At 41.4% G+C, this 25,298-nt stretch overlaps 4 protein-coding genes across 5 annotated transcripts; 2 read left to right on the top strand and 2 right to left on the bottom strand.

Moving 5' to 3' along the window:
* Positions 1–683: 683 nt before the first annotated feature.
* On the top strand, positions 684–3,256 carry rsad1 (radical S-adenosyl methionine domain containing 1). Its single transcript, XM_030789720.1, has 9 exons — positions 684–815; positions 953–1,086; positions 1,192–1,396; positions 1,570–1,935; positions 2,058–2,121; positions 2,220–2,367; positions 2,595–2,649; positions 2,844–2,947; positions 3,103–3,256. Exons 1-9 carry the CDS (start codon positions 684–686, stop codon positions 3,254–3,256), a joined length of 1,362 nt encoding a protein of 453 aa, XP_030645580.1.
* Positions 3,257–7,285: 4,029 nt separating this feature from the next.
* rasd2a (RASD family member 2a) lies at positions 7,286–8,595 on the bottom strand. Its single transcript, XM_030789721.1, has 2 exons — positions 7,932–8,595; positions 7,286–7,809 (listed from the first exon to the last, which is right to left on the bottom strand). The coding sequence occupies exons 1-2, from the start codon at positions 8,593–8,595 to the stop codon at positions 7,286–7,288; spliced, it is 1,188 nt and encodes a 395-aa protein (XP_030645581.1).
* A 3,830-nt stretch (positions 8,596–12,425) lies between these two features.
* epn3a (epsin 3a) lies at positions 12,426–22,462 on the top strand. 2 transcript variants are annotated; one of them, XM_030790194.1, is made up of 11 exons: positions 12,426–12,633; positions 15,122–15,867; positions 17,927–18,045; positions 19,000–19,077; positions 19,557–19,649; positions 20,176–20,262; positions 20,533–20,671; positions 20,902–21,069; positions 21,247–21,330; positions 21,650–21,886; positions 22,064–22,462. In XM_030790194.1, exons 2-11 carry the CDS (start codon positions 15,273–15,275, stop codon positions 22,354–22,356), a joined length of 1,893 nt encoding a protein of 630 aa, XP_030646054.1. In that variant the 5' UTR covers positions 12,426–12,633; positions 15,122–15,272; the 3' UTR covers positions 22,357–22,462. The 2 variants fall into 2 exon arrangements, with proteins under 2 accessions (XP_030646054.1, XP_030646055.1); XM_030790195.1 differs by lacking the exon at positions 19,000–19,077.
* Positions 22,463–23,543: 1,081 nt separating this feature from the next.
* arl16 (ADP-ribosylation factor-like 16) lies at positions 23,544–24,973 on the bottom strand. Its single transcript, XM_030789942.1, has 5 exons — positions 24,913–24,973; positions 24,641–24,699; positions 24,259–24,375; positions 23,971–24,086; positions 23,544–23,812 (listed from the first exon to the last, which is right to left on the bottom strand). Exons 1-5 carry the CDS (start codon positions 24,971–24,973, stop codon positions 23,647–23,649), a joined length of 519 nt encoding a protein of 172 aa, XP_030645802.1. The 3' UTR covers positions 23,544–23,646.
* Positions 24,974–25,298: the final 325 nt, after the last annotated feature.

Consider the following 25,298-nt stretch of genomic DNA (forward strand, 5'->3'; position numbering starts at 1 on the left):
TACACTTCAGTCAAGGTCACACTCCTCATCATCACTTCAGTCAAGGTCACAGAGAGAGTACCTTTGTTAGTGATATGAGTCTAGCAGTTAGCTATTTTATTGTTTCTGTCAGTAAACTTAACACCCCCCCCCCCCCCCCCCCCCCCCCCCATTTATCTCCCCACCCTTAAGACACTGTAATCCCAGAAATAGGTGCAGTATTATGTGTAATACTGCAGGTTTTCCTCCAAAAAATCTAAAGGAAATCCAGAGATAGATTACGGTGCAGTTCTTTCTCTCAGGAAAAAATGTGTACACAGGGCCAGATCTAAACAAAGACATGAACCTGTGCTGCTTAAGAGTGCCATCATGTGGTTATTTCTGGTATTGAAAACCGTGGCTTTGCTATTTCCTGTGTGATTGCGTAGAACTGACGTATCTACCTGTGTTTCAGTTAACTCCAGCCGTGCAGTTGTAACAGTTAGTTACGTTCTACGTCTTTTAAACAATTATATGTAATATAGGGTTCTTTTGACGTGTTTTCTTCCTTGTTTTCTCAAACTACCGTAACACTAAATAACTAACCTAACCGCAGTTTATGCATTAACTTTCGATTGGCTGCCTCGTAGTCGCTGGTTAAGAGGGATAAATTAGCTTGTGAAAATATATATAGATAAGCAAATATATTCATGCAGTGACGCGAGATGACACGCGCGTGTCTAGTCATCAGACGACAATTGTCTCTGTGCACGACTACAAAGGTCGTTAGAGAGGTGCGTAGGACCACTAGCACCTCTTTACCCCCCTTTTCTGACGAAGCTACGCTCTATGTCCACGTGAGTACCTTTACTAACCTTCCGGACTGGTTTGACAACCCGTTATAAATCAGCAGTGGAGAGAGATGAGTGCATTTCTCACTATTTTTTCATCTCCCTTTTAATGTGATGGTTCAGTCTCTCCTCTCTCTTCACAGTGGCCCTATTGTTTAAAGCGATGTACCTACTGTAACTTCAACAAATACATCCCCCGTTCAGTGGATCATAGTGTCATGACAGAGTGTTTACAGAGGGAGGCAGAAACCCTGGTGCGGCTCAGTCAGGTGTCACGGTATGAATGCTATTCGAATTTCTCAAATCACCTCAACTTTTGACAATGTTTGACAAACTTTTTGAGGTCATTAGTTTATCAGCTACATTTCTTTATCCCTCCCAGCATTACATCTGTATTTTTTGGCGGTGGAACTCCCAGTCTGGCTCAGCCTTCGACTATTGCTGCTGTTCTTCAGACTATATCCAGACATGCTCATCTGTCAGGCGATGCTGAAGTCACTCTGGAGGTGAACCCCACGCCTGTTGGACTGGCTAAACTGAAAGATTTCGTGATTGCTGGAGTCAATCGATTCTCCATTGGGGTTCAGGTGAATGCCAGACCAGCACAGTCACTTACTCTAACACATCGTCTGTGTCTTTGACATTATTATTTGTTATGACCTTATTTGGTTGTCTGTTTGACTCAATCACAGATTCATAGAATGTACTGTGATCCTAATGGAGTTTCTGTTGTATGTGTGGTCTAATGCATTACTCATAGACTCTAAATGATGATGACCTGAAGGTACTGGGAAGAGACCACAATTCCCAGCATGCTCTCAGAACACTCTCAGAAGCTAAGAGACTTTGCCCAGGACGTGTGTCTGTGGATGTTATGTTTGGTCGACCGAGCCAAAGTGTGGAATCGTGGGAGAGGGAGTTGGAGAAGTTGCTGTCAGTCTGTGACGATCATGTGTCTCTATATCAACTGACTTTGGAAAGAGGCACTCACCTGTTTAAGCAGGTCCACAGAGATGAACTTAGCATGCCCGGGGATGATGTCACAGCCGCCATGTACAGCACTGCCCGGAGAATGCTCGAAAAGGAAGGCTTTGTTCAGTATGAGGTGTCAAACTTTGCCAGACATGTAAGTTTATGTTGCAGTAGTGTCTCCAATTTTGCAGCATATTGCTTTCAAGTGCCTGTACATATCTATGACTCAAGTCTGAAATCACACTGTGATGTACAAATGGATTATTTTTTTAACAGGGTGCTGTCAGTGGCCATAATTTGGGTTATTGGAAGGCACAGCAGTATATAGGTATAGGCCCAGGTAGGTCAATAGTACCTTTTTAGAACCAAAAAACACCATTGTCTTTTAACAGTTATGGTTGGTTTTTATTTTTATTTTTTTTAATTTGTCTTCCTCAGGGGCACATGGGCGCTTTATACCCATTGCAGCAGGAGGGGTTCAGAGGGAGGCTCGAACCCAGACCCTAGAACCTGATGTATGGATAAGAGAGGTCCAGCAGCGGGGTCATGGAACGCGACGGTGTATCAAGCTTAACCACGTAGACCTGTGAGTGCTCTGTATCTGTTACCTGGTGCATGACAGACACATATATAAATAGTACAAAAATACCTTGCGGTGATTTTCCTAAATGGCAAAACAGTGTATGTGTGAATGTGTTGTTGTGTGTGTGCAGGTAAATGCTTAATTTAGGTTGATCCACTACTGACATATACCTGACTGTTAACTGTCATAATGAAATGTGTGTGTGTGTGTGTGTGTGTGTGTGTGTGTAGATTGGAAGAAGTTTTGGTGATGGGACTGCGCTTGACTGAGGGAATCACTCATGAGGTACACCATCGCTGACACCTTTATCTGATCCTCTACACTGCATGCTCACACAGATGAAACATTTTATCATTATCATTTTTTTTTTTTTTACCTACATGTTGAGGCAATCTCTTTAACGGTATACAAAAGTATAAGCTATGAGGCTGTTTTTTTTCTTCTTCTTCTTCATCTTTATTGACTTTGACACGTTGCAGCACTGGAAACTATTCAGCCCCAACGCAGACCTCCACAGAATACTGGGTGTGTCTGCAGAGGTTCAGAAACTGCAGCAGACGGGGACTCTAATCCTGGATGAGAGGTGAGCAGGATCTTTAAATGCAAGTACTGAAGCTGTGATCATAAATGTTTTGTTTCTTGCCGTGGTCTTTGCTTTGTATTGTACTTCATTGGCATTCATTCTCAGCAGTGATTTATAGATGTAATACTGTGTATGTGGTATCTTATTCCTTTTAGAGGACTGCAGTGCTCCTGGGGTGGCTTGGCCTTATTGGACAGTATTTTACCTACCCTGCTAGTAGAGTTGGACGCATATTTCCACAGCCAAAGACTCCAGGAGGGCAGGCAGTCTGTTCTGCCACAGCACAGAGATGGGCAGATGGAGAGATGACAAACTGTTGCCTACTTTCACAAAAGAAATAAAGAAAAAGCTACCTCAGCACCGTTTCCCTGACACAACAGTGGACAAAAACTTGCTGTTGATTTTGACATTTGAAATGTCACTTTGAGTCACTGTGAGACTTTTCCATTAGAGTAATTTCTTCTGGGTTGAAAGGTGTTGTACAAGCAGCGCTAAATGTGGCAACACAGAATGTTCTGTGGGTGGGCGGTTGTCCATTTGGGAACTTTTGCTCTATGCATCATCCAGGCCAGCCAGACCACCTGTCAATGAGTGACTTTTTTGCTATCTGTCATAGATGAAGGCCATGACACAGTTCAACCCAGATGCTCCACTAACACTGATGCTTTCTGTACTACTGAGTATTTCAAATGAGTATGTAAATTATAGAACATTATCTGACAGATGTACTTCTTACAGAAAAATAGATATTTTTATTCCTATGCCAGAGGTGAACTTGATCATAGGTTAACATTCTTTATGTCAAAGGTTAACCTCCTTCATGTATTCACCTATCATAAACCCTCAAGTATTCACCCACCAACACACACCTACCCACCCACCAACACACACACACTCTCTTACCACAATTTGTTGTGTTGCAACCATAGTTACATCACATTTGAATTAGATCTTTTATTGTATGGTTAACAAACCATTTTGATGGACCGGGATCGCTTTCATTTAAAAAAAAAATGGAAAACTGGGGAAAAATATTTTTTTGAGAAGTTTTCACCTCTTTAGTCCTCAGACGTTAAATATTTGGTATCTGACCCCTTTTGTAGCAATTACACTCAAAACTTGCTAGAATTTGAACAGCTTATACAGGTAGATACACCCTTGTGTGCTTAAGCATTTGAACTGAATTCGCCTGTCTTTGTTAGGCTAATTAGAGCAGGCTGTGTTAGATTACTCTGGTGATTGTTACATAAAAAGCAATGAAGACACAAGAGCTTCTGGAAGAACTGAGGAATAATGTTGTTGACAGACACAGATCAGAAGAGAGATGTTAAAAGATTTCAAAGGCACTGAGAATCCCAGGGAACACTGTTAAATCAATTATCAGGACGCACAAAACTACCCATAATCTTCAAAGACCAGATCATCCTCCCTAAAGTTGGTCAGTTCCACAGGCAAGAGGCCACAAATGGCTCTTAAGGATTTGCAGTGAGATGGGAGAAAATTTGAGTCAGTTAACAATTTCTCAGGCACTCAGCCAATCTGCCCTATTATGGAGTGGTTAGGACGAAGCCATATTTAAAATAAGCTCAGACGAAATCCCATTTTCAATTTGCAGAAAAGCAAGAGTCTAGGAACGAATGTGGGAAAGAGTCCTGTAGTCTGATGAAACTAAAATTGAGTTATTTGGCCAATCACTGTGTGTGCTGAGAAAAGAGCATAGCTCATCACTCACAAAACACGGTTCCCAGTATGAATTATGGTAGTGGATGTATTAGGTTGTTGGGAGGCTTTTCATCAGCAGAGGCTGGTAGGATTGTTAAAAAATACAAGTTAAAACAGATGGAGAAAAATGTAGAGAGATACTGGAGCAAATCCTTGTATAGTCTTCACAAAATCTGCAACCGAGACAGCAATTCATATGTCAGCAAGACACTGACCCCAAACACAAAGCCAAAGCTGCTCTTTGATGCCTTTGAAAGAAGAAGGTGGAGCGCCTTGAATGTCCGAATAACCTTCAATAGTTGGAGCAATTTTGCAAGTATGAGTGGGCAAATATTAAACTGGTAAATGGCAAAAAGCTGGTTACAACATAAAAGAAACAATTTGAGGTTGTAACTATACATGCAGCTACCCAAATATTAAATCCCTGAGGTCATTTGAGAGTTGTGTTAGCCATAGAAAAAAATCCAATCAAAATGTGTTGTTATTTTAGATTGCAACACAGCTGCAGTAACCTGGCCCCCGTGTGTCGAGGGGTACATATATGTATACATACCTACCTACATTATATATAGGGAGTGGGAGAGAGAGAGAGAGAGAGTTTGCTTTTCATGAGGGAGGTGAATAACTCAGTCTCAGTGAGTTGTGAACTGGTTCTCCTTTTGTGGAGGATTTTATAAAAAAAAAATACATAAAAATACATTGTTCACTGGGCATGTTGAAAAAGTGATAATTCAGTCAAAGCCTTGTTGGGCTCAGGACTCGAATAATATGGTTGAGGGGGTGGAAGGAGCCGTGCTTTTGCATTTGCACTCACAAAATGAGTTTTCTTCACTCTAGCCATTCTGTGTTTTGTCTGATGATCTGCACTGCAGAACAGAAGGTCGTCATTAAAAAGATGTCTTTGTGTAGCTTTCAGAGTGCTGGCTTTTTTCCCCCTCGTGTCCTCGTTTAAGGCTATATCATCTGCAGCTCTTCAGCCTTGCTATGTCAGTGTCACAGTTTGAATATTTGCTATGTACTCCCACTGCAAATGAATGTTGTCTTTAAGAAAAAATGACAGCACAGAATTTTCTTTGTGAATTGCCGCTCTAGATTGCACTGGTGTGTGTGTGTGTGCGTGTGCGCAAACCGTGTGCAGCATCTGCACGAGTACTGATTTAAGAAGTGATAACACCCGCATTGTGGGGAGGCAACAGACAACTTATCAAAGGACTCGTTAGCTGAAATAAATAGTAAGAGAAAAGAGTAAACTTTTCAAAAGTTCTTCTCCGTTGCCTTAAAACCCTTACCATTGGCCAAGTGTTTTACAGGAACGGCTGGCTCAACCTTGTTTTTGGAGGAGAGTAACAAAGACCTGCCGCTTGTGATCTTTAATTATGGCTCCGTGTGGGTAAACGCCAGTAATAGTCTCCAATGTTTTCAGATGGTCCCTTTCAACATCCAGCACTTGTTATTGTGTCAGTGACGATTACGCTAACTCTTAAGTAAAATTTAAGTAAAATATCAGTTCGCATGAGCCATACCCCTAAAATATTGGTTAATATTGGTGAGAGTAAGAGAAATAATCTCAGTCCGTTGTCTTTCCAAAAAGGGCTCGCTATTTACGTAAATATATGATCTAACTTAACATGGAGAAATAGTTACCTATCGCTGTCCATGGTACTGACTATTTTTTTTGCGCATTGTAGTGGTGTTACCTATTTGAGTTATAGGCTACAAGAAGCTCCCTCAACACTAAAGTGGCGTTTTTATATGGACGAGTGGTAACTGAGTTGATGATTTATCAGATTTTACATGATTATCTCCTGATTACTTCCTCTTTAGCATAGGCTACACTGATTTTAAGTTGTTGTCTGTTGTCAGACATACGACTACCTTCATTTGGGACTAAGATTATATGGAGGGGCACAGTAAAGTGAGGTGGCATTTTTGGTTGTAATATGATTACAGTTGTGGATACTCATATGATCAAAAACTAGGAGAGCTCTCATAATTGTGGATACTTTTTCTCTCGGTTATGATCATTGTATCATGAGTTTTATGGTTTCAATGCTTTGAAAGCTCACAACTGATTCTCCAAAAGAGAGGAGACTATCTGCGTAGGTGGCTTTCAGCTGTATGAATTGTCCTGTGATGTGCTGCGATGATGAACATCTCGAGCAGGGGTATTATACAATTCATCAGCCGCCCACAGCTTGGTTTACGATTGACCAAAAATGGAAACATTATTGCCGCTTTCGCAACAAAAGCTCCTCAAGGACATATATCCGTCATCAAGATGGATAGTTCGAGAAATATTCATACAATTAATTGGTCATAGATCGTATTTGGTATTGTGGCACTTCGGGTTAATAGTGAAACACACACAAGAGAGCAAACTTGTTCATTTTGGTGTATCTTTTATTACAACGAATTGTATCTTTTATTACAATGAAACAAATATTATATTCAATAACCATTTACATACTCCGTGTACGAAGACACTGGAAAAAACATTATTAGGTTACTGTACAGTTGGTTCACTGGTCCAGCCAGAAACCACAGAATAAAATTATTCTTACAATGTGAATAACTATTATTCATAGGGTTAACATCAGAGTCACACATGTTACTCTTTTATTGAATCTGGCACCTTTCAATAGGTGTACTTTTTTTCGTTGCGGATGATCCGAGAACGCGACGGAGATCACTATTGAAACTTGGGCGGCGAGCCAAGGGGCACACTGCTCCACAAGGTTCATCCAGAGCTAACGCTCTGGTCTCCTTCTTGCTTCGTCTCCTGCTGCTCAGCGCGTGATACGACCGGATGGAGATGTCACGGTGCAGAGATGGCCGGGTCTCTGTGGGCAGTCCACCTAACTCTGCAAGTGCTCCGAACATTTCTTCTAGATTTGTATTGTTTTTGGCAGATACTTCGAAGATGACACTCTCTTCCCCTAACATCTGGTACATCTCTGACTGACTGACAGCCATCTGGGAATCTAAGTCAATCTTGTTACCGCATATTATAATGGGTACTTGTGCGTTCTCTTTCGATTTTGCCAGCCTAGTCTTTGCACTCACAATTTCTTTGCGCAAAGAGCAGACCTCGTTGAACGAGCCTCTGTCTTCAACGCTGAACACAAGGAGAAATATGTCACCTGTTCAAAGAAAACGAAACTTGATCAGTATGTTTACTTCGTGTGGGTTACATTAAAAAAAAAACTATGAAAGAAGACGAATTAAACTTCATTTAGTGAACAATGTAAATATTTGAACTTACCCGTCAAAATAGACAGCCTCCTTTTCGCAGGAAAGTCTCTCTCTTTCGATGCGTCAAGGATGTCTATCTGGTACGTTTCTCCACGAATGTGATACAGCTTGCTGTGGAAGTCCTCACTTGTTGGTTCGTAATGGTCCTCGAAACCATCACCAAAAAAGCGTCGGAGAATGGCCGTTTTCCCCACTTTTGGTGCACCAAGCACGACTATGCGCCGGTAATGCCTAGGCTTAGTGAGGGGTAAATCGATGTCTTTTCCTTCGTAATGCGTATCACTGGAGCCCGTCTGCCTGTGGAGCAGGAGTGCGACAAGTGGATCAAGGGATCTTCTCGGGAGCCGGTCTGACGATGAGTGTCGATGGCCAGCGCTCGAGGACCTCACTACTCTTGTCTTCTCTTGGTGTCGCCAGCGTGATGTAACGGTTTTTATAATTCCCATTCTCGGCTTTGAAACTGTGGAAAATTTGTGCCCGGTGGAAGTCAGGTACTGGGCTGCGTTTTTGTACTGCAAGAACACATTAGACGACTCACAGTTTAAAACTTTGCTATTAGGGAAAGGCGAATGAGATCTACTGGACGAATTGCCTTCTGGATGATTTGTGCAAGAGCAGAGCGTCTTGGTGCCATCAACCGAGAGTGAAATTTTCTCAGCTGTGTTCACCTCCATGCTCCTTACTTGTATCATCTAGAATCTGCCGCTCTATTCAGCAGATTGCCGAAAACGTCTGCCCAACTCCTTGCGTGCGCTGTGGACAGTGAGATGTGCGTCCTCTGTCCAGGGTATTTGTACTGCTCTACGGAGCCTCATGCGCACGTCATCGCTCCTTCGGTTGCCGCCCGTTAACTGTGGTTATAAATAAAGAGAAAGAGAATAAAACTCGTTGAGGGAGAGCTGGGCATCATGCAAAAGTAATCTATGGAGATCAAAGAAGTAAAGTATGAATCGTTCTCAATAATTTGAATAACTATGCGTTTTCTCACCAGAGAAGACTGTTGCCATTACACAGAACATTTTCCTTTTATATGTATTTGTAATGTAGGAAGCTTTACGCTGCCGTTTTTTATATGTGCCAATATACCAATATGTCTTTCTCTATTCTATTGTAGGCATTTATATACGGTGATGATACTGTCAAAAGATAAGTGATATCACAAATACAAGTCTTGTTAACTGTACGTACCTCTATACGCCATAAAGTAAACGAAGAGCTCAGCTGATGAATTATGCGTATGTTATATTTAGACTGCGAGTTACTTTTAGATACTCGGCATGTGGGTTGTGAACCAGTGGTGTTTCCTATGTGAATTTTGCGTCCAAGTCCACGACTCAAAACCGTACATGTAGGAGTTACACACATTAGTCATTGTGCTAAAGGTGTTTTCCTGTGAATGGAATTGCTAGGAATCGACTGGCTGTTAAACAACGACGTTATTTAGTGGACGCACTCAGTGATCGGGAACATTAGCTTAATGTACAAAAATTATGTGAATTTTCAAAAGACTGTTCGATCAATTACGTGGGTGCATGAAAGCATGGGTTTCCTGGGTTCAAACAATTTCAGAGTAAGTGACATAGATATGGATAGATGTTACGCATTATTGCCCCAGTGTGCATTATTACCCCTTTTAACCGCCTGCTTATGTGACCTTTTGTTAATTTATGTCCCTGATTACATCTGTCTCACGTAGCTTGTTTCTAATTAAAGCTTTAAATGTTCTCTACCGCGTCAATAAACATGTACCCCGGACGCACCGCGATCACGATCACGGTGTTTTTCCTCTAGTTTGAACATGGTGAGAAATTTCGATCTGCCTTAAGTGCGTGAATCCAGTAAAATTCACATAAGCTACATTTAAAAACTCACAGTCGTTAACTTTTCGTGTTAAAGGTTAATGGGTGTATGGAGATGGAGCAGAATGGCGCACAAACGTGATATGGTTTGTCTCCCTCACGCGCGCAGTCTATTTCGCGCAAACATTCTGATAGTCATATTTACATGCCATTGGAAAGGCATTAACTAGAAGAGGCCGCCTGGAGGACGATGGATGACTTAATTGTTCATACCTATAATATGCCAATTTTTCGAACACTTCTTTTCATTTGCATGTGACCAGTGCAATCCCCGACCACAGAAGGGAGGTTGAATTTACAAAGGTTTGTTTGGTTGATTGCTCCTTATGGGCGTAAGAAACTTAGGAGATTAGTTGAATTATGCCCATTATTGCCACTGCAGTATCCTTACAACAAAGTATGACAACAGTACTGCTTAACAGAACTCACAGGCCTGCTCTCTCCTTGCTGTGCTCTACCTTCTCTTCTTCACCCAGATCAAGGCCACTCTGAATCAGCTAGGCAGCGTGCTACAGTCTTTGGCCTTCCATCTACAAAGCTTGCTGTATAATGCACAGCACTGAATGTTCTCTAAGACTCATAGTGAGACACGAGCTCATTGCCATGGAAACCAAACATTTTGTAGGTACGCTCGTGAGCTCTAGACAGAATAATCTCATAGCTCAGTTGATGGAACTTTCATAGACCTAAGCCAATGGGTCTGTTTTATGTGGAGCAGTACTGTTGGGCAATTCATGTGAATTAAAGTAGGCCTATACAATTTTATCCAATCCCTCAAAAACTAAGTAACTTTCTATTTTTATACATTTGATAACGTAATTCTACATTTTTTGTGAGCCTGCATGAGAGTGTCATCTCATATTTATAGCTGTGCATATACACCTCTATAAACCACTGTTTTTTATCAGTGCGTGGAGAAAGGTGCCCTTCAAGGAGATGTAAGAGCAGCGACAATGATATATTTAACCAGTAGGGGGCAGAAGAGAGCAAAATAACATCTCCATGCTGAAAATTCTGATCATTAAAATGACATTTAAAACTCATGTGTCTTCATGACAATACAGTTCTTTTGGGTAGTTTAAAACATTATCCATGATTTCAACTCACAAAAACACGATTTCCAGTCTATATGAACCTACACTATACAGCCTCAGTAAATTGGACAAGATGACGACATAAAAGTCAGGTGCTATTTTTCTCAGTTTTTCACAATATTGCAGGATAAAGCTGATTAGCCGTGTGATGTCACCGCTATGCCTCATTCTCTTGCCTGTTCCAGGCCTTCAGCCTCCCCCATTCTGCCTCCATGTCTGGCTGCTATGACATCACCAGGCCTTTGTTGGGTAACAAAGAATTTGGTCAGGAGTCTGTTTTCAGGAAAAATAAAGGAATGAGGCGGGCAGAGCAGAGAGAGAGAGAGAGGGAGACAGGGAGAGAGAGAGAGAGAGGGAGAGAGAGAAAAAGAGAGAGAGCGAGAGAGAGAGAAAGAGAGAGAGAGGCCACATGAAACAAACAAAGGCAAATGAACCAACTGTGTTTAAGCAAGAATCATGAAATTTTTCGTAAGATTTAAATAATTTTGAAAGTGCATGAAAAATTACAGGTTCGAAATAGTTAGCTATTTTGAACACACAGACACGCACGCGCGCACCACACCCCCGTATGTGTTAAGCAATTTTATAGTCACATGTTAACATTTAGATACAGTCAAGTGCAAGAAAGGTCTTTTTTAAAGATTAACTTTTAAAATTTAACTGCTCTAATTTACCTTCCACTATAAATAATAGGGAGCATTTGTTAACATTTGGGGAGAAAAATAACTTTTGCTCAGATTAGTGTTAGATTCAAAGAATGGTGAGCAATGCTGCACTCATATCACAGTGACACTTCAGAGGGGAGAGTAGGCTTTGTCGACAGGACACTCCCACTGTTCATCCAATACTGTTTGTGACTTACACAAGCTCTGGAGAATTTGAATGGCAATGGTTCTTGAGACATGTTCACTCTGTTAAGCTGGTCGTTCCTGAAATTCTTGCTTGTTCAACTTGTCACATGAGACAACATGAATCTCTCTCTCTCGCTCTCTCTCTCTCCCAGGAGAGGATCTTTTGCCTCTTGCAATGTGTAAGAGCATTACTTCACAAAAACACGCCATTACAGGAAATGAATGAGGGTTCATTGAATAAATGACTTGAAAGGAAATGACCTATGTTGTCTTTTTGACTGAAAAGATTTGATTTTTATTGTTAATTTTTATTGTTTTGAAACCATCTTTGACCAGTTGTGCATTTTTGAACGTATCAGTGCATCAAACTAATATAATGTTGACTCTCTTTCAAAATAAATCAGTGTCGTCTCGCATTGTAATAGAAGTTTGTTGGTTTGCCTACTTGTACGAAGCCTAGATTACAACTCGCCATCTGCATTTCGGTCTCTGTGGCCCAAATAAATTTTCTTTCTGGAATGGAATGGGTTAAAGGCTGACTCTGCAGGCAACGCGCACCCCTCCCTTTTTACCACCCCTTTCCCTCGTTTCAGTTTACTGTGCATGTCTGGTTGGGGAGGGGGGTGAGAATGTTATCAGAGAGCTTGGCGCCTACAAGCGTTTCGGTGTGTCCGAACGGATAACTTCTTGAGCACGGGACATTAGTTAACGTTGGGTCGGCGTTAACATGCAAAATCCTTACATACTGGCAAAACTTTGCTAGCTGAATTCGTCTTCTCATCAAGTCTTTTTTTTTTAACTGTGTTTGAAGCGATATTGTAATCGTGTAACAACCCGAGAGATGCCAAGAGGGTGCGCAACTACCGAAAGAATCCCAAAGTTGGGATTCGTCTGACGAATTGTTAGAGGTAAGTAAAAAAGGGTAAAGTCTCTGGCTGACTGTATTTCTTATTATGGCTAACGATTACGACGTATACATACAGTTTATGGGGCAAATCTCTGCGCTCAGCTGAGTCACGGTGGTGAATCCGGTCCTCAGCTCCTGCCCTTGTTCCTGTCTTTTGACGCAATACCGCATAATGGGGTCGTATATTTGTAGTTATAGGTAATACACACTCTTTGCTGTTGCACTAGTGGTCAGATTCGGATTCAGGACAGCCTGCTGATATCGGAATGTTCTTCATCATAGTAAAGACTAACTAAAGTATCCTGCTAGTGGAGGCTACTCACAAACCATGTACACAGACTTGTGTGCTGTAGGCCGATGACTTCTTTTAACAGTTTTTCAAACAGTCTTATCACTGTTCCCATAGGTAGCCTTTACCCTCAAGGTTACCTATCGCATCATCTTGTTAAGGAATCCAATTCAAAACTTTTCGTTTATTCTAAACACAGTACAGCTTTTGTTGTTTTTGTGAGGTTAATGAACGAACAGACACATCAGCTCGAAGTAGCCGTCATCTGGTTTAATACAGGCTATTTTCAAATTCCGTCCATTTATATAGTTATTCTTTAGTTGTATTTTTAGTATTCAGTCATTGCATACTGATTCAGAATATGTTATGCATTTGACTGCTGTTATAGTAGTATATTTTGATTAATATTTAATTCAGTTTGATGTGGGTAAGGGCCTGAACAGTGCCATTTACAGGCAGTGAAAAAGTTTGTATTGTATTTCATTTTACTGGGGACTTTAGTATTTTGTAAGGGCACCCCAGTTTGCTATCAAAGATTATATCCAAGGCTTTAATAAGCCTTAAATGCTCTTTTGCCAACAAATAAAGTGTATTAAGAAAAGCTGAGATCAATAGTTAATATAGCTTGTTTTGGATTTTACGCTCTACCTGTTAGTTTGCATTAATTTTTTGTGACTGATGTTGAAGACATTCTGTAGCAACTCCATTACCGTTCTGCTACTTACTTTTTCACCTGAGATATTGATCATTGGGCATGCGCAAAATATCGATTGTGGCTCATGCCTAATTCTGTCAGAGGAATGTATTGTTATGTCAAGGTCATAGCTTTGTCTATAGTGTCAGTTTCCTCTGGGTGTTGAACCTATTGCCTAGAGGAAAGTTAGCTTTGTGACAAACAAAACATGAGTTCAAATTTTCATGTTGTTTATAGCTCTTTATGATGAGGCTTTATATTATTTTTACACATAACCATGGTCATTACGCCAGAAGTGCTGTAATATGACAAACTCAGACCTACTTTTGTCTTTGTTTGGCCTGGCCAGAATTCACTTAGTTAGCAATTACTTTTCTTTATTTTGGGATTAATTAATACTGCGAACTGTACCACCTTATAATATTGTTAGTAATGTGACATTTAGATATTAAACGGAATTTTATGAAGCTATAAATTTGTGTCTAGGTCTAAACCTAGACACACATTCCTCCAGACTGACTTACTTGAATGCTTCTTGTACCCCTAGACATGTTTGTAAATCCTCTTAATCTTAGACCTGGAATCTAAATGGTCTGTTTTACTGCTCAGTTTGAGTTAAGTCTGGCGGTTCACAGGCTCCACGGCTCAGTACCTTCACTTATTACCCTATGCAGTTAAGTTTCTTCCATTACTTCCCTCACTGAAGAGCTTCTCATTGCTTAACTATAGTTTCTACATAGTTACAGTTATTTCACACATGACTGTGTTTAATGTGCCCACTGATTTGGACACTAGGATGATAATGTATGAGAATACTTGTCCCATAGTATTTGTGTGTTTTAAAACTGGTCACTCCAGTAAACGCTGGCATATCTTACTACCTTCTCGGAATGACTCTGCTGCCATGGTGACCTGTTGGCATGGTAATATGGCTCGAAACTGAAGCTCTGAAAGTTAAGTGTCTCACACATCTTGCATTTTGTTGGCATGTGTATTGTTAAGGTGATGGTGTTAAACGTTGGTCAAAATTCTCATTCCATCCTATTTTAAATAAACAAACTCACTTTTGCCAAATAAACAACATTTCTGTCTGTGAATAAAGTTATTTTACTTTACACCCTCATACCTAAATTCCTGTGCTGCTGGTAAGTGCTGTCTTGAAAAAAATTCTGCCGGTGTTGTGTTTCAAATTACAAAGAGGTGCTGAGTTTGATCTTGTGGTATCATGAGGAATTCTAGAACAAAGACAAATGCTTATCTGAATTGGAAACTGCACATGTTTAGGATGTGTTGGGGAATTTCTGCACAATGAGATTCAAGAAAATTCTTTGGTTATATTGGGAGTTCTTTATACAATACTTTATAAATGATTACACTTTATAAATTATCACAGGCAAACCCTTTAGGCTAACAGAAAGTGTGTGTGTTTTTTGCTTTTGTTTGTTTGTTTGTTTTGGGGGGGTCTTTTTACTTTGCCTTTGATTCATGCCTATTCCATGTTTGCAGATCTGTTGGCTTTGTTGAAGTCAGTTAAGGGAACACCAACTCATCCTAAATCCACCTGTGAACTGAGACCTGTTCATTTCCAGCCTTTAAAACAACTCAGCTCTCTTTCCTCCTTGAAACCACATCCATCCACAACGTACTAAACGTCACCATGACAACCTCATCCTTAAGGCGTTCGGTAAAGAACATTGTGAATAATTACACTGATGCAGAGATCAAGGTTCGAGAGGCCACCTCTAACGATCCATGGGGGCCTCCCAGCTCCCTCATGTTAGAGATAGCTGATTTGACCTTTAACGTGGTGGCGTTCACTGAGATCATGGGAATTATCTGGAAGCGGCTAAACGACCACGGCAAGAACTGGAGGCATGTCTACAAGGCTTTGACGCTTCTGGACTACCTGTTAAAAGCAGGCTCGGAGCGGGTCGTGCAACACTGCAAGGAGAACATCTACGCCATCCAGACACTGCGTGACTTCCAGTACATTGACCGCGACGGGCAGGACCAAGGGATGAACGTACGAGAGAAGTCCAAGCAGCTCGTGGCTCTGGTCAGGGACGAAGAACGTCTTAAACAGGAACGTGCCCAGGCGCACAAAACCAGGGAACGCATGACAGGTGCTGGTGCTATGGGCTATGGAGCATTACCACCTCCCTACCCAGGACGCCGTACCAGCCAGCCCAGCATGTCAGCTATATACGGGGAACAGTACAGTCGGTCTCGGGGTTCGCCTTCCTCTCATTATTGTGAGTATCCCCATCAACACAAGTGTATTATGAAATACACCCAGTATTCATATATGTAATACAGTACTCTGTTCACAGTATTGTATACTCTGCTCTCTCAGCTCCTTCGGTGCGCACAGTGAAGATTTTGTAAGAATTTCTCTTCACAATGTTCAATAGTTGGTAGTATCTGTGAGAGTCTTAAATCTCAGGAGCATTTTTTCATTGAATAGAGAACACTCTAAAGGCAATTTCCTGTGTCTCCACTGTGAAACCAACTGGTTATTTTGTTCACACCACAATCGCCACCACCTGCCCATGGCTTACCACATGTGTGAACTTGTTACCGAGGAATATTGTCTCTTCCCTTTTCAATAGAAAGGTATACAAGCACGGTTATGAAACCATAGCCACACTCGTGTTTCCTACACCTACCTTTATGTGGGTATATTATGTCTTGTGCTCGCATGCCATGCTGTAATTAAGATCAGGTTATGAATGGCTCTCTTTCATTTCCTGTCTACGTGCTCATGTAACTTTCAGTCACAGTGTGGCATTGGAGATACTTTTACATTCTTGTCGTTCATCTGCAAACACACGTTTAGTTTAAACAAGGAGAGAAAAACAGTGCACAACGAATCCTTCAGTGTCATTTCTCATGTGATTTCATGTGCTCACGGATAGTTTGTTATCTGTATGCATAGTGACTTACTCACTAGCGGCAGGAATCAGAAATTTGACAAGATCTAGGTGTGTTGCATGTAAATGGCCTCTCAGTAGTGTAAAGAGTGTGTTTATGCAGGTCCTTATCATTTTTGGTGGTGTTTGTTTGATTTTCCCACACCCCAATACGTAGCAGAGAGCCAGAGGCACGAATTCTAACGTAAGAGCCATTCCCTGTTAAAATTTCTTTTCTTCTTCACTGGAATTTCTGGCCAGTTTCATTCCTTTCATACTTTATGAAGCAGAACACCAGACTGGATTCCCAAAGGAAATGTTTTATGTTTATTACCACTGGAACTGGAAACGTCTCAGTGGATTTTGAAAAGCACCTAGTGCTTCCGCCCATGACGTGTCAACCTCAAAATAGAAACATGATAATGTGTTGGTATGTAGAGAGCAAACACAGGAATTATATTGAGCTTGATGAATAGTAAGACCTGGAATTGTTGAGATTTTTATTGGTGGGAATATAGAGTATGGCCATCATTTTTTCACAACCCAGAAGTAGTTTTTTATGAAATAATATAATGACAGAAATAATATAACGTGGTGTTATTAGAGCCCCTTTCAAATCACCATGATGTCATTTAATCAGGGGAAGTACTTATTTTCCTGGTTCTCAGCTGCTGTGTACTCAACAGCAGTTAAGTGCCAGTTTTTATGGGCCATAGTTTGTGTGTTTGTGGGAGTTTGGGTGTGGATATGTGAGGCAGCTGATGTCTTTTTGTCACTTGTCTCTGGCACATATTATTTTGAGAATGCCAGGGAATTAAGAACTAGACCGTAGTCATCTTACAGAGGGACCTCCTCGCTGAGGGACCTAGAAAAGAGAAATGGATTGACCGCAGATTTTTCAACAACAGGATCTAAGGGTGACTAGAATTAGCCATAATAATCTGCCAGTGTGCATTCCAGACCAGTCAAAGATGTTCAGAGGCATTGCAGTGGAATTGACCAGAGCTCTGAATCTGCACTGTGCAAGATTTTGACCCACTATGCTTTCATAGCCTGGCATCCAGACAGATACACTGCCAGCCACCCTCCTCTCAAACCTGGACCTGTGTCCTGGAACCTACCCAGGGGATTTGGGGGATGGTGGGAGGGCACACACATAACGTCCATCCACCCCATCACCCCACCCCTCCTTGGCAGTCCCACACAGGGACATCATTGTTCCCAGTGCCGAGTCAAAGAGGCGAAGGGGAAGCAGTCCCGGGACGGCGCTAGAACAACAGAGATTTGGGTGCTTACTCCAGACTTAATATGCAGAAGAAGTGCCAGCGTGCTCTGAAACACTGCCCTACAAAATCGAGGCTCAAAGGTTGAATTGAACTGTCCTTTTTCTTCTTCCTCACAGCCTCCTCTTCCTCCCCTCAACTGGCCCCAGATCTGGAGCAGGCTCGGCCACAGACCAGCGGGGAGGAAGAGCTGCAGCTGCAGCTGGCTCTGGCCATGAGCCGAGAGGAGAGCGAGAAGGTAAGTGTTATGTAAGGCCCGAAACACCCTCAAAATCTCACAGTAAATCACAGATACACACTGACACAGAGAACACAGTGTACAAAAGCACCAACCAGCCAAACTCTTAGTAATTATGTACATTTCAATTAGATTATCTTTTTCTCAAGATCCATCCTCCAGGCAAATTAGCTATGTGTAATTTGTAAATTGTTGTTAATGGTTTGATGAGTGAAATGTGTTTTCATTATTGTCTTTTCTGTTTTTCTCATTACGACCTCATTATGTTCATATCAGTCCGTTTGATTTGGCAGTGGCTTGTGTAGTAAGATTTGGTCAGTACATCTTAAGTGCCTCTGATCAGCAAAGTATATCCAATTGGTGTTTGGGTCTTACTATTGATAAGAGATATGTTGATAGTGTATTGCACATGACTGTGTACCCTGGCCCCAAAGACAGTTTCTCACAGTTCATGCCATACCAGACCCTCAAAGTCGACCTGTTTTGTTTGTCTCCCCTCTTCCTCCATGAAGTGAGAACATTAGAAGTGCTCAGTTTGTGTGATTTAAGTTGATAATAATGGTCTGTCAGATGTCATAGTGAAACACATAATAGCTGCTAGTGCTTTACTGAACTGACGTATTGATCCACTCTTCAGCAGAGAGGCCACTGAACCAGTCGGTTCATGATATTGATGACTTGGGAATAAATGATTTTTTGTGCATGTGATGCAGGGATGCATTTGACAGCACACTGGTCTTTTCTCCAAGCTCTAATTTTTAGCACCAGTGTGTTGAGCTGATAGGAACAGTCATTCCTTGTATTTTTTTCTCTCCCTCAAAACTGCTTTTAGTTTCTCCCTCAGTCCATGACTTGATACACTGAAGAAACATATAATTTGTTGTAAGACTTGAGAATGAGTCTCATCAGATGGTTTGCACCAGTTCCACCTAACCCTTACCCACTTGCCTCTAGCCTCCTCCTGCTTTGGATATTGATGAGCAGACACAACTCCAGATTGCTATGAGTCTGAGCAAAGAGGAGGCCCAGAAGGTACTGCTGCAGCTCTAGGAGTGCCCACTTCCCTTCTCCATCCTAACCATGCCTTCTGTTGTCCTGTTCCCTGATCAGTGAGGTGTCTCTGTTAGATGCTTATTTTGTTGCTTTAAGTAACAATGCATGCAGAAACCTCTACCCCCCCACCCCTCAGCTCTGGCCATTCTCATCTTTGGCTAGTAGCATAGCATGCATCCTCTCTCCCACGTGATGGATGAAACATATTCCGTCAGTTTCACTAACCTGCTGGATTGCAGCCCTCTCCCTCTCTCTGTCAGAGGGACGAGACCCTTCATTTAATCTCTATAACCTCTTGTCTAAGGGCTGTATCCTTCAATTGGGCATGGCAAAGAAAAAGTTAACCTTGCCTCGAAAATTTGCTGGAACATTCCTCACCTCTGATCGGCATGCCATAGAATATTTAAATTTTGTGTGTCTCAAACTTTGACATTTCTTGTTCTTTTAAATCCCTTAAGCCGGCTCCTCCTCCTCCTGCTGCAGCCCTGGACATGGATGAAGACACGCAGCTCCAGTTAGCCCTCAGCCTCAGCAAAGAGGAGCACCAGCAGGTAGTGTCTCAGGGAACATGGGATGGGTATGGCATTCACCTATACTCTTCCTTGCTTTCCCAACTCTATCCTAATTTTTAAACCCTTTCCTTCACCTCACAGAGCTGCCTGAAACTTCCATCTTTTAATTGCTAACCTCTTCCCCAAATTTCAAATTTTCTTTCTTTTTTTTTTTTTCTTCCTTCTTCCTTTTCTAACATATCTCCTGTGCTTTACTGAATACTGCTGCTTGTCGTCCTCTCTGCCCCTGCCTCCCATCTATTTTTCTGCCAGATTTGTACAATGGATCCTCACACTAAATGACTTATGCTTGATTGCACTTGCCTTTCCCCCTTGAATCGAGGAATTACTCTGCTTCCTTGATGTCCTCTCATCTTGAAAGAATCTAGATCTTAGAGGTGTGTGGTAGGATGATGCTGCATATTTGTTGGTGTTTGCATACAGTGTGTCACAGTGACAGTACATGTAGGCCTTTCCTCAGCCTTGACATACCCTCTGAGTCCATGTGTCCTTTTCTTGTTGCCAGGAGCAACAAAGTCGCCAGGGAGATGAGTCGATGCTCCAGAAAGCTCTTGAAGAGAGCAAACGAGAGATGGAATCCAGGGGAGGAGGGGTATGAAGCAACCCCTTAAACAACTCACTTTGCATATTTAATAGCTCTTGTAAATGTCCTACTCATTGTAATTTTAAAAGTGCCTTGCAGACACACTACTGACTAATATTTAACCTGTGAGTTCAAGGAAAGTGTATCTATATGGTGTATTGCAGAGACCAAGTGACCCTGTTGGAGGGTTTTTATGTAACTGTCCTGAAGTATCCACAGGGTTAGGTGCTGTCTTACAAAAATCTCTGAATGTGCAATTCTCTGCTCTCCTTTTTGCAGTCTGCCATGATGGACCTTGTGGACATTTTTGCTCCAGCCTCTGCAGTGCCCCCTAGTGCTAGCCCATGGGAACTATCCAGTAGTAACAACCAGCCCCAATCAGCAGGCCCTTTAAGATCTGACCCATGGGATTCTCTGGGTAATATCACATTTCTTGTCCGCTAACAGCATTCCATAACACAGTGTCATTCAGTAACTATGAATGTGCCAGGAGATATTTAAAATTACAGGACCGTATACATGGTGCTTTTCCTTTTAGTTTGAGACCTAGGATGTACTAAATTAAAAAAAATAAGTTCTGAGCACTAAATTAACTATTATTTAGTTATTTATATTATTGCTGCATGTCTGTCTAAACCCTTCATGCAGATGGAGGCAGTAGAGGTGTTGGAAGCTCTTGGATGGCACCCTCAGGATTGGGCGCTCAATCCCAACCCTGGGATAGCAGGCTGCCCTCTTCAGACCCTTGGGAATCCTCCCAGATTTCAACTAGCCCAGTCCCTACAGATCAAGTCTGGACCTCTTCCACACGTACAGGTACCAGCGTTCCTGGTCCTAAACATCTCTAGTATCTAAGTGCGTTTAGATTGGGAACCTGAATCCGCAGTGGGTGGAGAGTGTCTTGTGGCGTAGTATTTGTTCTAAGAGCACAAATGCGAAACTCAGTATATTCTGTTGAAATCTCATTTGGTTTTGTTGCCACCTCTGGAGTAGATCCTTTCTTGTCTTCGGGACTGGACAAAAAAGGGGCAGCAGGCCTGACCAAGGTCCCGTCACCACGAGCTGGGAGTCCATCAGGTACCACTACAATAAATTTCATTCTCTAAATGGAATTTTGATTTGCAGCATGTATATGCTATTCAGTAAATGCATGCACAAACACAAGGTTATTTAATTTGGATTTAATTAAATATGGTTTGGTAAGACCACCTCAGAACTGTTTGGTTGTCATGCAGTTTTTTTGTGTTATTTGCTTGTTTATATTGATAAAAGCCTGATCAATTCTTATCCAATATGTACGTTCTTTCTTATAACTTCCTAAATTTTAACCTTTCTTGATGCCTGCTGGGGTCCAGTCATTTGTTTTTTCATATTGCATGCTTTCTCTCTGTACTAGATGGGGACCTTTTTGATGAGGCAATGGATGGAGGTCAGGTGAATGTGAATGGTCATGGGGAAGGCAATATGGAGCCCTTTGATCTGTCACGTCTTGGAGAACATCTTCCTGACCCAAAACCTAGAACCTGTCGAACTCCAGAGACCTTCCTAGGTCCTGAAGCAGCCTCACTAGTTAATTTGGACTCTCTGATTCCTTCTAACCCAACTTCCAAGACCCTGAACCCATTTTTATCAGGTTAGAACACACAAGTCCTGTGAATCAGCAGGACTTCTGCTGATATTGTTGTGATTTAATAATGTTAACATTCAGTAATGTTACATTATATAAATTGTTTGCACATAATAGTTCTCTCTCTCTCTCTCTCGCTCACTCTTACCATTCACTCTGGTTTCCAATGGATTGATTTTACAGAGATGAGTGCACCATCAACCACTAATCCATTCCAAAGTGAACCGCCCCGCCCCACTCTTAACCAGATGCGTCCCAGTTCTACGTCTCCTGTGCCGACCTCACTCCCATACAGCGCCTCTCTTCCCCTGCCTGCTAGCAACCAGCCATCATCTCTGCCTAACTCCTTCACCCAGCCTGCCCAGGGCCCTCTAGACATTCCTGGAAATCTCCCCCAACCACTGCTGCCCCTCTCATCCACATCTTCACTTGGTCAGCAGGCAGCAGACCAACACAGTCAGAACCCATTCCTCTGAGGGCTGGCCAGTCCATACCTAAAGTTTGCGTGATGCTCAAGGATCATGCTTTTGAAGGGACAATTTAACCTTAGGTTCAAATTCAAAACTGGAATTGTACATTTAATTAAACTCTGCTTCATACTATTATGATTGTTTTTTTTTTTCCAGATTATTGGTTTTGCTCTTGCTCTTACTGCTGTCAGTACTGATCTACCAGTCTCAGTGTATTACAATGTTCTAGTGGAGGACACACTTGTTCAGTAAGAGTTTCTGAGTGGAAATAAGAGATTTAAATGCTTATTATTAAGTGTTAATTTACCACATCACGCATGCAAGCAAATCTCATACAATTATCCTTGCAAGACTGCTGAAATACATGACAAATGGCAGATAACATATAAATCCAGCTGAAATCCAGTATAAGGGATCTACTTGAAAGACCGCTATGTTCTTTTGATCCAGTGCAGTATTGATTGTGCTTTATTTCTGCTTGAACATTCCTCCATTACTGTATAATATCCTGGATCACCTGGACCACTCTCCCCTTATGCCCCAGGGACTGACTGATTGACTGACTGACTGACTATGTACAGCACTTAAGGAGACCAGCTCGCAAACTCATGCACTTGAGACCCACAACTTGTTTTCACCAGTTCTGTGAGACCAGGGTAGCATGATTGAAGATGGACCATTTAAAGGGGAACTCTTCATTGGTTTTTATTATTGTAGGAACTGGGTGTGACAGATTATTGAATAAACCAACATCCAAGGAATGGAACTGCAGTGGCTTTCATTATGATCAAATCAACACTATAACAGACTGTATATTACACATTAAACATTTATGGTCAGTTGAAAGGGAAAAATTAACAGCATGTGATTGATTTTTTTTTCCCTTGATTTTCCCCACGGTGATGTGAACTTCGTTATTTCTGGTCATTCTCTTGAGTTTCTGCATTTCTTTACTGCTTTTTTTCCATTTATTTATTGGTGTAAAACAACACACATTTTATATCGCCATGTAAAAGTAGAACAAACAAGGTAAGATGTAGAGTATGTGACTTCCACCGAAAATCACAAGTTAATGTCATAGCCACTTCTTGAACCTTTTTCATTAAAGAACATTTGTAGTACGAGAGGAAAGATAACAGGAAATTATAATAAACATGTTCCAGTGTAGTAAATCATAAACCTGATCTCAGTGATACGGACAATGCCCCCACCCTTCCTTTCAGTGACTACAAGCTGGTTCCTTTGGGTGGTGCACTTGACGCACACATCTGTTATATCATGATAGGCAAAGTCATGTCAGTCCGTTTGAATTGAATCAAGCCAGTTTAACACATGCTGGAGTCCATGTCCAGAGCGTGCACTAACCTCAAATGTGGTAATCTTTTGAGGGGCAGATGCTATTATGTCATCAATCCTGAACACTGCTTTCATCTCCACAAGAGACATAGTGCAAGGAAGATCCCTAAAGACAGAACAGATAACGGTAACAGCATCAATTAATAAAGGAAAAGAGTTTACCACTAACGCTTTTCATAGATTTGCATTTTACAGGGTGACTGTAATTATTTATATGACAACTTCTGAAACTGTTCTGAGATAAATTTAAATAAAATATCTCACCTTTTATTGAAGAGCACAAGGACAGAAGCATTTTGAAGAGGCTCAGCAGAAAGAACAGATAAAAGTTGAATACAGGAAGATGATATTTGCATGATGTTTGCAGAATCCACCACGAACTGAGAACATAACCATAGCACATTTCCAAAATCTGTATCAATACAGCATATAATTCCCTTAGTTGACGCTGAATTTAATGTCTGTTTCTCACTATCTTAATTACACTGTATGGTTTTCCTGGTACTCTGTCTCTAGAAGGATACATTTTTACAGAGGAGATTTAAGACTCACAATGACAGAGGAACAGTCTTTGTAGTAACTGTGCCATATGGGGCCCATACAACCTCCCAACTCTCTAACTGTCATCTTCTTCTTCTTCAGAGTAAGGTCTGTGAGGTTGGTGCCAACCTAAAGAGGCATTGTACACAATCATTTATATCAATTTTCAGTAGAGAAAGATGCGTATTTAGAGTCCATACACAGTTAACCTTGCGTCAGGTTATATAAGCTTGGGGCTTGAGTTACATGATTACTTTTCAAGATACTTTCCCAAAATATACTAGCATTTAAACACCATTATACTCTTGTTTCTACAGTCATATATATTGCCGAGCTGAAATAAAAACTTAATGTTAAATTAGTCATGCGAACTCAAACCTCCGCGCGTCCTTACTGTGGGCAATGTGACTGGCGGTTCACCCAACTCCGTCGGCACATCTCTCTGACAGAGCTGTAATGGCTGTTAAAGCAGATACACTGAATTCACATCTTCTGTCTGTCCCAGTTATCATGATCAAATATAGGTAGAATATTTTGGCACGGTCTGGTTCATTAACAACGCAAAATATTAAGGTGAATTAAGGACAGAAGGATTTTCTTCCAGTTTGAAAAGTTAGTAGTTAAACGTTAGCCTTTGTCGGATTTAACGTCGTAGTTAAAGGATATTCTGTAAGCGTTTCAGTAACAGCGTCTTTCCAACACCGGTTGTACCCAGTAATAAACACATAACTGATGTCAACTTGAGGTAACAGAAAAGTACATTCAAGAAGGTAGACAGCTATTTCGACCATCACCCGCTGCCATTTAATTAGCTTTGCGGATAGCAACATCCCCTGTTGCTTCGGCGACAATCTGATTCATTTGTCAAAGTAAAAGTCTCTACTAGCTCGCTATCGCTTGCCCTGTCTCTCTACATTTGATACCTGGACCACAGATGGAAAACTCAACTGAATGTACACACGTGTCAGAAGTAGAAATATTATCGAAAGACACACACACACACACACACACACACACACACACACACACAGATATATATATAAAGCGACGGA

This window comes from Chanos chanos, chromosome 13, assembly GCF_902362185.1.
Source record: "Chanos chanos chromosome 13, fChaCha1.1, whole genome shotgun sequence".
Classification (NCBI taxonomy): domain Eukaryota; kingdom Metazoa; phylum Chordata; class Actinopteri; order Gonorynchiformes; family Chanidae; genus Chanos; species Chanos chanos.